Source organism: Dendrobates tinctorius, unplaced genomic scaffold, assembly GCF_039654945.1.
Source record: "Dendrobates tinctorius isolate UK_male_01 unplaced genomic scaffold, ASM3965494v1 ptg000028l, whole genome shotgun sequence".
Taxonomy (NCBI): domain Eukaryota; kingdom Metazoa; phylum Chordata; class Amphibia; order Anura; family Dendrobatidae; genus Dendrobates; species Dendrobates tinctorius.
Genome location: NW_027361696.1, coordinates 14,473,984 through 14,488,929, shown reverse-complemented (window position 1 = coordinate 14,488,929; position 14,946 = coordinate 14,473,984). Strand labels below are relative to the sequence as shown.

At 49.2% G+C, this 14,946-nt stretch overlaps 1 protein-coding gene across 1 annotated transcript; it reads left to right on the top strand.

The window, feature by feature from the left end:
- The first annotated feature begins 891 nt into the window (after positions 1-891).
- On the top strand, positions 892-5,948 carry CPLANE2 (ciliogenesis and planar polarity effector complex subunit 2). Its single transcript, XM_073570242.1, has 5 exons — positions 892-1,283; positions 2,701-2,853; positions 3,141-3,265; positions 3,355-3,491; positions 3,589-5,948. The coding sequence occupies exons 1-5, from the start codon at positions 1,166-1,168 to the stop codon at positions 3,854-3,856; spliced, it is 801 nt and encodes a 266-aa protein (XP_073426343.1). The 5' UTR covers positions 892-1,165; the 3' UTR covers positions 3,857-5,948.
- The last annotated feature ends 8,998 nt before the right edge of the window (positions 5,949-14,946 follow it).

Here is a 14,946-nt window from a genome sequence, read left to right as displayed (position 1 = left end):
GGGGGGAACAGGAAAGTGTGTGTGTGGGGAAGAGGGGGGGGGAACAGGAAAGTGTGTGTGTGGGGAAGAGGGGGGGGGAACAGGAAAGTGTGTGTGTGGGGAAGAGGGGGGGGGAACAGGAAAGTGTGTGTGTGGGGAAGAGGGGGGGGGAACAGGAAAGTGTGTGTGTGGGGAAGAGGGGGGGGGAACAGGAAAGTGTGTGTGTGGGGAAGAGGGGGGGGGAACAGGAAAGTGTGTGTGTGGGGAAGAGGGGGGGGGGAACAGGAAAGTGTGTGTGTGGGGAAGAGGGGGGGGAACAGGAAAGTGTGTGTGTGGGGAAGAGGGGGGGGAACAGGAAAGTGTGTGTGTGGGGAAGAGGGGGGGGAACAGGAAAGTGTGTGTGTGGGGAAGAGGGGGGGAACAGGAAAGTGTGTGTGTGGGGAAGAGGGGGGGGGAACAGGAAAGTGTGTGTGGGGAAGAGGGGGGGGGAACAGGAAAGTGTGTGTGGGGAAGAGGGGGGAAACAGGAAAGTGTGTGTGGGGGGAAGAGGGTAACAGGAAAGTGTGTGAGAGAAGGGGGGAACAGCAAAGTGTGTGGGGAGGGGGCGGGAAAGAGTGGGGAGGGGAATGTGTGTGTGTGGGAAGTGGGGGCAGGAGAGTGTGAGGGAAGGGGCAAAAGAGTGGGGGGATGGTCTGGGGAAGTGTGTGAGCAGGGGGAGTGTGAGTGTGGGGCAAAAGAGTTGGAGGATGGGCAGAGGAGTGTGGGGATTTGGGAAAGGGCAAGGGGGTGGTGAGCAGGGAGTTGTGTGGGGTTGGGAGTGTGTGTGGGAAGGAGCAAAAGAGTTGTGGAAGAAGGGTAGGGAGTGAGTTTGTGTGGTAGGGGGGCGTGGGTGGGTGGGTGTCATAAGCCTATAAAGGGGCAGGGCAGTAGAGTATGAGGGGCCAATGTAGTTTGGTCTCCTGCATTATTTCTGGTGACGGTCACATTACTAGCGGCTCCTGGTGCGGAGAGATCAGATAACAGCGGGAGCAGAAAGGCGAAAGTAACCACCGGACGCCTGACGTTTTCTTCAATGGGCATGGCCGTAACGGACACTTGCATATCACGTGACGCTTCTCACTGCTGACGTCATTACTCTGCGACAGCTCTCCTTGTATAGCAGAATCCCGGATGTGCGATCGGTAAAATGTCCAGGATCTCTGTGCACATTCCTGGGAGTGTGATCACAGCACACTGGCTGCAGTCACCCGAAGGCCGCGACTATCAGACCTGTGTCCTGCGGAAAGGGAAGCGAAGAACGTACGGTAACTAAGACACCGCCCTCTGCGTGATATTCCATCTCCTGTATTATCCCCGCACTGCCCTTTGCTGGCCTCTGTCATTACATCTCCTGTGAGTCCTGTATTATCCCCGCACCGCCCTCTGCTGGCCCCTGTGTGATATTACATCTCCTGTATTATCCTCGCATCGCCCTCTGCTGGTCCCTGTGTGATATTACATCTCCTGTATTATCCTCGCATCGCCCTCTGCTGGTCCCTGTGTGATATTACATCTCCTGTATTATCCTCGCATCGCCCTCTGCTGGTCCCTGTGTGATATTACATCTCCTGTATTATCCTCGCATCGCCCTCTGCTGGCCCCTGTGTGATATTACATCTCCTGTATTATCCTCGCATCGCCCTCTGCTGGTCCCTGTGTGATATTACATCTCCTGTATTATCCTCGCATCGCCCTCTGCTGGTCCCTGTGTGATATTACATCTCCTGTATTATCCTCGCATCGCCCTCTGCTGGTCTCTGTCGTATTACATCTGTATTATCCCTGCACCGCTCTCTGCTGGTCCCTGTGTGATATTCCATCTCCTGTATTATCCCTGCACCGCTCTCTGCTGGTCCCTGTGTGATATTCCATCTCCTGTATTTACCCTGCACCGCCCTCTGCTGGTCTCTGTGTGATATTCCATCTCCTGTATTATCTCCGCACTGCCCTCTACTGGTCCCTGTGTGATATTCCATCTCCTGTATTTACCCTGCACCGCCCTCTGCTCATCCCTGTTTGATATTCCATCTCCTGTATTATCCTTGCACCGCTCTCTGCTGGTCTCTGTGTGATATTCCATCTCCTGTATTATCTCCGCACCGCCCTCTACTGGTCCCTAGGTGATATTCCATCTCCTGTATTATCTCTGCACTGCCCTCTACTGGTCCCTAGGTGATATTACATCTCCTGTATTATCCCCGCACCGGCCTCTGCTCATCCCTGTGTGATATTCCATCTCCTGTATTATCTCCGCACCGCCCTCTACTGGTCCCTAGGTGATATTACATCTCCTGTATTATCCCCGCACCGGCCTCTGCTCATCCCTGTGTGATATTCCATCTCCTGTATTATCTCCGCACCGCCCTCTACTGGTCCCTAGGTGATATTACATCCCCTGTATTATCCCCGCACCGCCTCTGCTCGTCCCTGTGTGATATTCCATCTCCTGTATTATCTCCGCACCGCCCTCTACTGGTCCCTAGGTGATATTACATCCCCTGTATTAACCCCGCACCGCCTCTGCTCGTCCCTGTGTGATATTCCATCTCCTGTTTTCTCTCCGCACCGCCCTCAACTGGTCCCTATGTGATATTACATCTCCTGAAATATCTCCGCACTGCCCCCTGCTGGCCCTTGTGTTTTTCTTTTGGTGACACCGTTGTGATTCGTGTATTTGCACAGGGCTGATCGAGCGACCGGTTCTTCCCCCACAGTTTCCCGCTGATGTCGCCAGCTACAAAATCTTCGTCTCTGGGAAAAGTGGTGTCGGAAAGACGTCCCTGGTTGCTAAACTCTGCGGACTGGAGGTGACCCCCATGCACCATGAGACCACAGGTGAGGTCTGCACTATACAGAAAGTGATGGATCAGGGACTCTATCATCGCTGTCTCTGGTGAGAACCTGGGTGGGTCAGAGGGATCTCGCACTCCCCTGTCCCCACTGACAAAACATGTGTGCTCAGTTGTCTCGAGTGTGCATTTTTGGGCCATCTCTAAAGTTTGAAATTCACCTTCTGCTTTATTAGAGGCCCTGGGCATTGGTCTGTTCCTCCTCTGTGCTTTACAGTGCAGCTTAGCTTGTTCCGATTGATCCTAATCTATCAATGTCACGTTTGCCCTCAGGGATCCAGACGTCCTGTGTGTATTGGCCTGTTCGTCCCACAGACTGCGATCACCCCATCATTTTCGCCTTCCACTTCTGGGATTGTGGGGAGTCTGCGCTGAAGAAGTTTGACCACATTCTGCCTGTAGGTGGCACTGCTTGGCCGATCGGATGATGACGGTTGTGCTCCGCTGTCTCAGACTGACGGTAAATGATCTGGTTCTGTCTCTGCAGGCCTGTAAGGAGAATGCTGACGCCGTCCTCTTCCTCTTCTCCTTCACCGATCGTTCCTCATTCGAGGATGTGCCGGCCCTTATCTCCCGGACGCTGAGCCCCGAAGAGAAAGCGGCGCGCTTGGTGATCGGCACCAAGTATCCTTCGACATAGCCGCATCGAGCGAGGAGCGAGCCGTGCACAATTCATCACACCCAGGAGCAGATATTTATTCCTTAACCCTCCGCCTCCCAGACTGGACCAGTTCATGCACACGGACGTGACCGAGCAGGACATCCGAGACTTCCAGCAGACGTGGCAGCTGCCGGTCATGCGGGTACGAAGCATCCGTGGTCCTCGGGCTGGTGATGGGTGGGCAGAACTGGCAGACGCTGCTCCGGTGCTCGACGGGTTGGCTGAGGTCCTTTGGTGCAGAGACCAGGTGACGGCAGGACTGGTCGACATCAGGGATCGCAGTATAGCGGCCGGCGGTAGAGAAGGCGGCCATGGAGGATGTGACTGATAATGTAATAGATTGTCTGGGAAATATCTCTGCTGCGGCTCTGCGCCTCCATGTTTGCTTCATTCACCCGTCATAAATCCTGATTGTTACATGACATTTGGGCCCTTCGTCAGCTCAGCGGGACCCCCTGTATTCTGCGCAGCCCTCCATATGCCTCAACCAGCTCAGAGGGACTCCTAATATACGGCACGGCCCTCCATATGTCTCCACCAGCTCAGAGGGACCCCCAGCCATTCTGGATGGCCCCACATGTCTCCATCAGCTCAGAGGGAACCTCAGTATCCTCCACAGCCCTCCATATGTCTCCAACAGCTCAGAAGGACATCCAGTATTTGGCATGACCCTACATATGTCTCCATCAGCCCAGAGGGTTCATCAGTATTCTGCACCCAACCCCTCTGACTCTCTTACCAGCTCAGAAGACCCCCAGTGTTCTGCACGGCCCTCCATATGTCACCATCAGCTCAGAGGGACCCCCAATATTCTGCATCTGCTGGCAATCCCCCCCCCCCCCTTGAGCCCTCCACTAGCTCAGAGGGACCCCCAGCATCCTGCACAGCCCTCCATATGTCTCCAACAGCTCAGAGGGACACACAGTATTCAGCACAACCCTCCATATGTCTCCATCAGCTCAGAGAGACCCCCAGTATCCTGCACAGCCCTCCATATGTCTCCACCAGCTCAGAGGGACCCCAGTATTCAGCACGACCCTCCATATGTCTCCATCAGCTCAGAGGGACCCCCAATATTCTACATCTGCTGGCAATTCCCCCCCCCCCCTGAGCCCTCCACTAGCTCAGAGGGACTCTCAGTATTCGTCACGGCCCTCCATATGTCTCCAGCATCTCGGAGGGACCCAACAGTATTCTTCGCGCTCCCCCGCCCCGATTTCTCCATGTCTCCGCCAGCTCACGGAGACCCTCAGTTTTCTGCTCTCTTTTTGCTCGACCCTCCATATGTCTCCATCAGCTCAGAGGGACCCCCAATATTCTGCATCTGCTGGCAATCCCCCCTTTTCCCTTGAGCCCTCCACTGGCTCAGAGGGACGCAGTATTCGGCACAGCCCTCCATATGTCTTCATTAGAACAGATGGACCCCCAGTATTTGGCACAACCCTCCATATGTCTCCACCAGCTCAGAGGGACCCCCAATATTCTGCATCTGCTGGCAATTCCCCCTCCCCCCAGCCCTCCACTAGCTCAGAGGGACTCTCAGTATTCTTCACGGCCCTCCATATGTCTCCAGCAGCTCGGAGGGACCAACAGTATTCTGCGCGCTCCCCCACCCCGATCTCTCCATGTCTCTGCCCGCTCACGGGGACGCTCAGTTTTCTGCTCTCTTTGCTCTCGCCCTATGAATGGACCTCACCTGATCCTTCTCTGACTGCTTTATCTCAGTCTTCACTGTAGTTTTAGCATTTTATTCAGAACTACAGTCGCCCCCCGATCTCTGGCAGAGTCGAGGCTGGGGTTCCTGTGACTGACACGTCATTAACCGTTCCTGTGACCTACATTCTGTGTTTGACTGGTATGTAGACACATGGAGGTGGGGACACTGCCTCAATCATCTACAAATAATCATCGCTGCATTAGCTCCCTGTCTCTAGAAATACTCTGTGCTGCTGTGTTTTCATGTAAACAGATGATTATCTGTGGAGAACAATGGAGGATATAGCATCTATGTACACAGGACCCACCGTGGGCGGGTGACTCTGCCATTACAGGGGTGACTCAAAGCTGGAAACTTCTGTATCAGAAGGAACAACATCTAATTATATAAGCGGAAAGATGACATTTCTATCAGCTGAGAGGACCAGCCGGAATGTGATCCACATAGTGATCTTACTGACCTACATATGTACAGTCATGGAGAAAAGTGTTGGCACCCTTAAAATGGTTCCAGAAAAGGAAGTATTTCTCCGAGAACATTATCACAATTCCCCATCTTTTGTGTATATTGGAACCACACAAAAAACTGAGATGAATAGTCAAATTGTAATTTCACACAAACCCCCAAAAATGGGTTTGACAAATTTGCTGACACCCTCCTTAATATTTGGCTGCACCATTTTGAATAAATACAGTAATTACAATCAATTGCTTCCTAAAACCATCCACAGGATTCTTAAGGCCCCATTACATGCTTCAAGGTCCCAGCGATCACACCAACGATCCGACGTGGATGGGATCGCTGGGACATAGCTGATCGCTGGTGAGCTGTCACATAGACAGACCCACCAGCGATCAGGACCAGCGAGCAAGCTGGTATCCAAGGTAAACAGCGGGTATCTAAGAGCTGCGCTGCTCTTAGATACCCCGTTTACATTGGAAACCAGCTCCCAGCGTCGCTGATCGTTGGTCTGTCGCTGTCACACGCAACGATGCGCGCTGGCCAGCGGGAGACCAATGATCAAAAAATGACCCAGGATGTTTGATCGCGATCAGCGATACCCGGCAGGGGGGGTCACACAGCGAGATCGCTGTGGCGTCACAAAATCAGTGATCTCGCTGGCAATCTCGCTGTGTGTGACGGGGCCTTTACTCCTCTCAGCTGGGATTTTGGGTGACTCTTACAATCGTCTCCTGATCTCATATCACCTTCTTCCAGCAGTAATTTTTAATATTTCTCCACAGGTGATCCATGGGATTTAGATCTGGACTTATTGCTATCACTTCAGAACGCTCCAGCGCTTTGTTTCCATACGTTTCTGGGGGATTCTTGAAGTAATTTTGGGGTCATCGTCCTGCTGGAAGACTAATAACCTAGAACACACACCCAGCTTTCTGACATTGGGAACTACATTGCCACCCAAAATCCTTTGGTAATCTTCAGATTTCATGATGCCTTGCACACAATCAAGGCACCCAGAGGCAGAAAAATAACCCTAAAACATCTGTGACCCTCTGTCTGACTGTAGGTACTGCGTTCTTTTCTTTGTGGGACTTTTTATTTTCAGTGAAGAGTAGAATTATTATTATTTATTGTTATAGCGCCATTTATTCCATGGCGCTTTACATGTAAGGAGGGGTATACATAATAAAAACAAGTACAATAATGTTAAACAATACAAGTCATAACTGGTACAGGAGGAGAGAGGACCCTGCCCGCGAGGGCTCACAATCTACAAGGGATGGGTGATAATACAGTAGGCGAGGGTGGAGCTGGTCGTGCAGCGGTTTGGTCGATCGGTGGTTACTGCAGGTTATAGGCTTGTCGGAAGAGGTGGGTCTTCAGGCTCTTTTTGAAGGTTTTGATGGTAGGATGTGAGAGTCTGATATGTTGTGGTAGAGAGTTCCAGAGTAGGGGTGATGCGCTAGAGAAATCTTGTATGCGATTGTGGGAAGAGGAGATAAGAGGGGAGTAGGGAAGGAGATCTTGTGAGGATTGGAGGTTGCGTGCAGGAAAGTACCGGGAGACGAGGTCACAGGTGTATGGAGGAGACAGGTTGTGGATGGCTTTGTATGTCATGGTTAGGGTTTTGTACGGGAGTCTCTGGGAAATGGGGAGCCAGTGAAGGGATTGACAGAGGGGAGAAGCTGGGGAATAGCGGGGGGACAGGTGGATTAGTCGGGCAGCAGAGTTTAGAATAGATTGGAGGTGTGCGAGAGTGTTCGAGGGGAGGCCACAGAGCAGGAGGTTGCAGTAGTCAAGGCGAGAGATTATGAGGGCATGGACTAGGGTTTTTGCAGATTTTTGGTTGAGGAATGAACGGATTTGTGAAATATTTTTGAGTTGAAGTCGGCAGGAAGTGGAAAGGGCTTGGATATGTGGTTTGAAGGAGAGATCAGCGTCAAGGATTACCCCGAGGCAGCGAGCTTGTGGGACTGGGGAGAGTGGGCAGCCATTTACTGTAATGGATAGGTTCGTTGGGGGGGTCACGTGAGATGGGGGAAAGATAATGAATTCTGTTTTGTCCATGTTAAGTTTTCAGAAATCTAGCGGCGAAGAAGGATGAAATAGTGGACAGACATTGAGGGATTCTGGTTAGTAGTGAGGTGATATCTGGTCCACAGATGTAGATCTGTGTGTCATCAGCATAGAGATGATACTGAAAGCCATGAGATTCTATGAGCTGTCCCAGGCCAAAGGTGTAAATGGAGAAGAGCAGGGATCCTAGGACTGAACCTTGTGGGACTCCGACAGATAGGGGGTGAAGTGAGGAGGTGGTGTGTGAGTGGGAGACGCTGAATGTCCGGTCTGTTAGGTATGATGAGATCCAGGATAGGGCCAAGTCTGTGATGCCAAGGGATGAGAGGGTCTAATAATAGGGAATGGTCCACTGTGTCAAAGGCAGCCGACAGGTCCAGGAGGAGGAGGACAGAGTAGCGTTGCTTGCTCTTGGCGGTTAAGAGGTCATTGGTGACCTTAGTAAGGGCAGTTTCAGTGGCGTGGTGTGACCGGAAGCCAGATTGTAAGCGGTCGAAGAGGGAGCAAGAAGAGAGATGGGAGGACAGTTCAAGATAGACGTGTTGTTCCAGTAGCTTGGAGGCATAGGGGAGAAGTGATATAGGGCGATAGCTAGATACAGAGGATGGGTCAAGAGAGGGCTTTTTGAGGATAGGTGTGATGGAGGCATGTTTAAAGCTTGATGGGAAAACAGTTGTTAGTGATAGGTTGAAGAGATGGGTTAGGGTTGGGATGAAGACTGTGGTGAGGTTTGGGATGAAGTGGGAAGGGATCGGGTCAAATGCACAGGTGGTGAGATATGATCTTGAGAGTAGAGTGGAGAGTCGATCTTCTGTAATGGTGGAGAAGTTGGTTTTGGAGGTGGAGGGCTCGGAAGTCGGGAGGAGGGGCTCTGGGGATTGTTGACCAAAACTGTCTCTGATGTTATCAATCTTATGCTTGAAAAATGAGGCAAAGTCTTCAGCTCAGATGAGTGGGAAGGGAGGAGGCGTTGGGGGACGGAGGAGCGAATTGAAGGTGTTGAATAACTGTTTAGGGTTGTGAGACAGGGAGGATATGAGAGATGACAAGTAGGTTTGTTTAGCTGTGGCGAGTGTGGTCTTGAAAGTAGTGAGGGACTGTTTGAATGCGATGAAGTGCTCGTTGGAGTGGGATTTTTTCCATCTGCGCTCAGCAGCCCTGGAAGCTCGCCTCAGTTCTTTGGTCAGGCTGGTGTGCCAGGGCTGTCTGTTAATTTTGCAAGCTTTGGTATGTGTAAGTGGGGCAGCAGATTCCAAAGCTACAGCTATTGTGGTGTTATATAGAGCAGCAGCGTCATCCGCATTGTGTAAGGAACTTATCTGTGAGAGGGAGGAGGGATTCAGAGAATGAGTGTAGGTCAAGGTGTTTAAGATTTCTGCGAGGGTGGGAAAGTTTGTGGGGTGGGGATTGTAGACATGGAGTGGAGAGGGAAGAGAATGGGAGAAGGTTGTGGTCAGAGAGAGGAAGAGGTGAGTTAGAGAGGTTAGATAGGGAGCAGAGGCGTGTGAAGATGAGGTCCAATGTGTGGCCATCTTTGTGGGTGGCTGTAGAAGACCATTGAGTGAGGCCGAAGGAGGAAGTGAGAGAAGTTTAGTGGAAGCTGAGAGGGAAGTGTCAATGGGGATGTTGAAGTCGCCCATGATGATAGTAGGGATGTCCGCGGAAAGGAAATTAAGTAGCCAGGTGGTGAAGTGGTCAAAGAAGGTGGTGGCTGGCCCTGGGGGGCAGTAGATGACAGCCAGTTGGAGGGGGAGTAGATGCACACAGAGTGCACCTCAAAGGAAGGGAGGTTAACAGAGGGTGGCAGTGGGATTGGGGGGGGGGGGAAGGAACAGGTATCTGACAGGAGAAAACCAACTCCTCCGCCATGTTTGCTGCTGGGGTGGGGGGGTGTGAGAAAGGTGGAAGCCACCATATGAAAGTGCAGCAGGAGAGGCTGTGTCAGAAGGGGTGAGCCAGGTTTCGGTGATGGCGAGGAAGGAAAATTTGGTAGTAACAAAAAGATCATGGATGTAGGAAAGCTTGTTGCAGACAGAGCGAGCGTTCCACAGAGCTCCTGTTAGTGGGATTGGGGAAGCGGGGGCTGGGTGAATGGGTATAAGGTTGGAGTGGTTACGGAAGGTTGTGATAGAGCGTGGATGGGAGGTAGAAATGACTGTAGGAATGTGGTGAGGAGGACCAGGATTTGGAGAGATATCACCAGCAGTGAGAAGGAGCAGAGAAAGTGTTAGCAGGTGGGAGCAGGAGAGGGCATGAGGGGGCTGTCTGTGTTTGGAGACAGAGGATTGTATGTTAAGGAACAGTTTTGAGGAGGAGGTGAGGTGGATAGGGAGGATTGAAGAAGAGATGAACAGTTCCTTACTAGGAGTAGGGATTAGGGGAATTAGCAGAAAGTGAAGGATTATAGGGGTGAAAGTGAAAACAAACAAACATTGTTTACAGTGACTGTGTACAGTAGAATAATATGCTTTACCAAAAAGCTCTATCTTGGTCTCCCCTGTCCACAAGACACTTTACCAGAAGGATTTGGGCTTACTTAAGTACATATTGGCAAACTGAATCCTAGCTTTTTTGTTTCTGTGTCAGCAGTGGGGTCCTCCTGGGTCTCCTGCTATAGTGTTTCATTTAATTCACGTGTGAACGGGTAGTTTGCGCTGACACTGATGCACCCTGAGTCTGCAGGACAGCTGGAATTTCTTGATTGGGGCTTATACACCATCCAGAATAACCAACGTTGGAACTTTTTCATGAATTATTCTCTGCCGTTCACATCCTGGGAGCTTGGCTACTGTGCCATGGGTTGTAAACTTCTTGATTATGTTGTGCACCGTGAACAAACGAATATCAAGATCTCTGGAGATGGAATCGTAACTTTGGGATTGGTGACATTGTTCAACAATTTTGGTTCTCAAGTCCTCAGACAGTTCTCTCTTCTTTCTGTTCTCCAAGTTTAGTGTGGCACACAGACACATAATGCAAAGATTGAGGCAACTTCTCCCCTTTTTATCTGGTTTCAGGTATAATTTTCACATTGTAGAGAGAGCACGGCACTCAGGAATAGCTCGGTTATTGGTGCTCAAGTCGGGTGTCCAACACATCGAATCAAAATGACAAAAATCTTGGCAATCAATGTGTGAAATATTCAGATACTTTTTATTTTGTGCATCCAGACAGAAAGGGCTAAACGTTTTCGGTCCACTATAGGACCTTCATCAGAACAATCTTGTTTACTGAAACAGATAAATCCTTTAAATGCTAGCCAAAGAGGACAAAGTAGAGAGTCTGGATAGCCTGTGAATGTGTTAAGAAGCTGGCGTCTGGGAAGCGTATATGGCGTCTTCCAAATGGGCAGCCAGACCATAGACCAGGGCGTCACTTGCGCTATACTACTCCAGAGGTTATATACCCACTGCTGTCAGCGCTGTCTCCACTCCCTATACCAGTGACCCTGGAGGTCTCTTCTCTGAAGCCATACGGTGCACAGCTGCCTGTTCTAAATTTGGATGGTTCTGTCCATATACGCTTCCCAGACGCCAGCTTCTTAACACATTCACAGGCTATCCAGACTCTCTACTTTGTCCTCTTTGGCTAGCATTTAAAGGATTTATCTGTTTCAGTAAACAAGATTGTTCTTATGAAGGTCCTATAGTGGACCGAAAACATTTAACCCTTTCTGTCTGGATGCACAAAATAAAAGGTATCTGAATATTTCACACATTGAGTGCCAAGATTTTTGTCATTATAATTTTCACATTACCCATCAAGGACAACTTGAAGTTTTTTGTGGTAGTAGTGGATGAGGTTCTTTATTTTCTCAGATAGTAAAGCTGCCCACTCTTCTTCTCAAAAAGCGTCCAATTCCTTAAATTTCTGGGCTGTCTAGCATGAACTGCGCGATTGAGAGCTCCCCAGAGTGGCGCAACGATATTGAGGTCTTGAGACTGAGATGGCCACTCCAGAACCCTCACTTTGTTCTGCTGTAGCTAAAGACAGTTCAACTTGGACATTCCAACATGACAACGATCCAAAACACAAGGCCAAGTACGTCCCATGCGCAGTAGTCGCTAATAACATGCTGCTTTCATCTTTACTTCAACTTTGACCAAGTTTCCTGTGCCTTTTGTAGCTCACACATCCCCAAAACACCAGCGATCCACCTCCGTGCTTTACAGTAGGAATGGAGTTCCTCCTTTCATCATAGGCCTTGTTAACTTCTCGCCAAATGTAACATTTATGGTTGTGGCCAAAAGTTCAATTTTGGTGCCATCAAATTAAATGTTCTAGAAGTTTTGAAGCTTGTCTCTGTGCTGTTTTGCATATTGCATGTGAGATACTTTGTGGAATTTGTGCAGTAATGGCTTTTTCTGTGAACTCAACCATGCAACCCATTTTTCTTCAAGTGCTTCCTTATTGTGCATCTTGAAACAGCCACACCGCTAGTTTTCAGAGAGTCCAGTATTTCAGCTGATGTTATTTGTGGGTTTTTCTCTGCATCCCGAACAATTTTCCTGGCAGTCGTGTACAACAATTTTGTTGGTTTACCAGACCGTGGTTTTGTTTTGAACGCTGGTGACTGGCATTATCAATTCCTTGGATATCTTTTTGTATCCCTTTCCTGTTTTATATAGTTACACTACCTTTTCCTGTAGATCCGTTGACAATTCTTTTGCTTTCCCCATGACTCACAATCCAGAAACTTCAGTGGCTGGATGAACGATGCAAGAGTCTGTCTGGATCCCAGAAACTCGCTCAGCTTTTATGCACACACTGTGTCACACTTTGTGTCAACTTCTGTGCATGTTATCAGGCCCAAATCACCAGGGTCTGTGAACTTTTGATCAGGGTCATTTGGATGTTTTGGGTTGTCATTATGATTTAAAAAAAAGAAAACACAGTAGATTGACAATAAATAGCTTCACCCAACCACTAACCATGAGTGGAGAAAAAGTTTGGGTTCTCATTCATGTTCTCTAAAAAAATTTTTTAAAAAAGGCCAAGAAAGCAAAAATTCTGCTGTGGTATGTAAACTTTTGAGCACAACTGTATATACACTGCACAGTACCACCGCTGCTTTCTTGTATATATACACTGCACAGTAAGATCCCTCTGTCCTGTATGTATGCACTGCATGTTACCATTCCTCCTGTATGTTTTATATATATACATATATATATATATATATATATATATTGTTAGCTAGCGCTTACTGAAGGTGTTGGGGACACTCGCTTGGCAACGGGATTAAGGCACATAGGAACATTTTTTCCCACTCACCGTCCATGTGGTTTATTATACACTCATAAACCTTTGTAGGCCATGTTACACATCACAGACCTACCACATAGTCTAAAGCACTTCATAGTACACGACTTTAACTCGCAGACATTAAACACGCCGGACTTCTTTGTTCAGTTACCGTGGGCAACAGAACGCCGTGACAATGTCTCTTTCACAGTTTTACTCCATGGCACACAACATTAGAATGCAGTCTCTAAACTCGCTTGACCTCACTTCGTCCAGTTACCTTGGGTGATCGCACAGTTCATTAACTGACTCTCGTCAGTTCACACAGTCCCCCATACACTGGGGATCCTTCCAGGAGTTCCGTTCCATATGCTGACTCCTTGTCAGTCCTAGGTTCCCGGGGAAAGCTGCCTTACTAGGATCATTGTCCCGTATGATGACTTGCTCAGCAAGGTCCCAACCTAACAGTTCCAGACCCTTAGAAGGACGGTAGCTTCCCCAACACAGTTAGCCGTCGCAGGCTTTGCAGGTACCTGGTCTCACACTGGGCTCTTCAGAAATCTGGTCCACTCGCAGGACCTTCCAACGATGAGACCTGTCAGGACCTTACAATACAGATCATGTGACCAAACTATAGTCACATTATGTAGCTGAAAACCACCCCCGTAGGTGGGAGGTGTGTGTGATTAGCCAATCCCGCCCAGCTCTCTGGCTAACCCTGAAAAGCCCCCCTTTATAAACACAAACAAGGCTCGTGGAACTACAGGTCCTGTAAGGATTCTGGACTTTCCTTTGTGCCTGTTTGCCCTTATCCAAGATGGAGTCTTGTATCTCGCCCTGCCATGGAACTTCCAGTCCTGATTATTTAAGTCCAGGTCGTGTGCTCTTTGCCTGAGCATTTGGTTGCTGTTTGCTCCTGACCTCCTGCTGGTGGACTCCCCGGCTGCTGCTGCTCCTCTTAAGGTACTGTCACACTAAGCGATATCGCTAGCAATATTGCTATAACTTGTGACGTTATAGCGATATTGCTAGCGATATCGCTGTGTCTGATACTTACCAACGACCCGCTGGTTATCGCTGATCGCGCGAGAACGTCCTGGACTGTTTCTCGCCGTCAGCTTCCTGCGGCGCTTCCTGTGGAGAGACGAGCGACACGTGGAGCCGGGCGGGAGGACGCAGGATCGCTTAGTGTGACATAAGTAGCGACCCCGGTCCCCAGCGATGTCGCTGGTGAGATCTGCCTGTGTGGCAGCTCACTAGCGACCACTTAACGATGTACCAGCGATCCTAACGGCGTCATATCGCTGGTTCTTCCATTTCCTTACTATGTTCCCCACAGTGGAAACTGACAGGTTAAATCTCTGAGACAACTTTTTGTATCCTTCCCCTGAAAAGCTATGTTGAATAATCTTTGTTTTCAGATCATTTGAGAGTTGTTTTGAGGAGCCCATGATGCCACTCTTCATAGGAGAATCAAATAGGAGAACTACTTGCAAGTGGCCACCTTAAATACCTTTTCTCATGATTTGATACACCTGGCTATGAAGTTCAAAGCTCAATGAGGTTACAGAACCAATTTAGTGCTTCAGGAAGTCAGTAAAAAGTAGTTAGGAGTGTTCAAATCAAGAAAATGATAAGGGTGCCCATACTTTTGCACCGGTCAAATTTTGTTTAAATGCAGAGTGCACATTTTCTGTTAGTACAATAAACCTCATTTGAATCCAGAAATATAACTGAGTCCATCAGTTATTAGATATATGAAACTGAAATAGCTGTTGCAAAAACCAAAATTGTTATAAAGAAAAAAGGTTAACATTAATAGGGGTGCCCAAACTTTAACATATGACTGTATAACAGCTCACAGTGCATGTCAGACCAAATGAGAATCATGAGGTCAAAGGAACTGGCCAAGGAGCTCA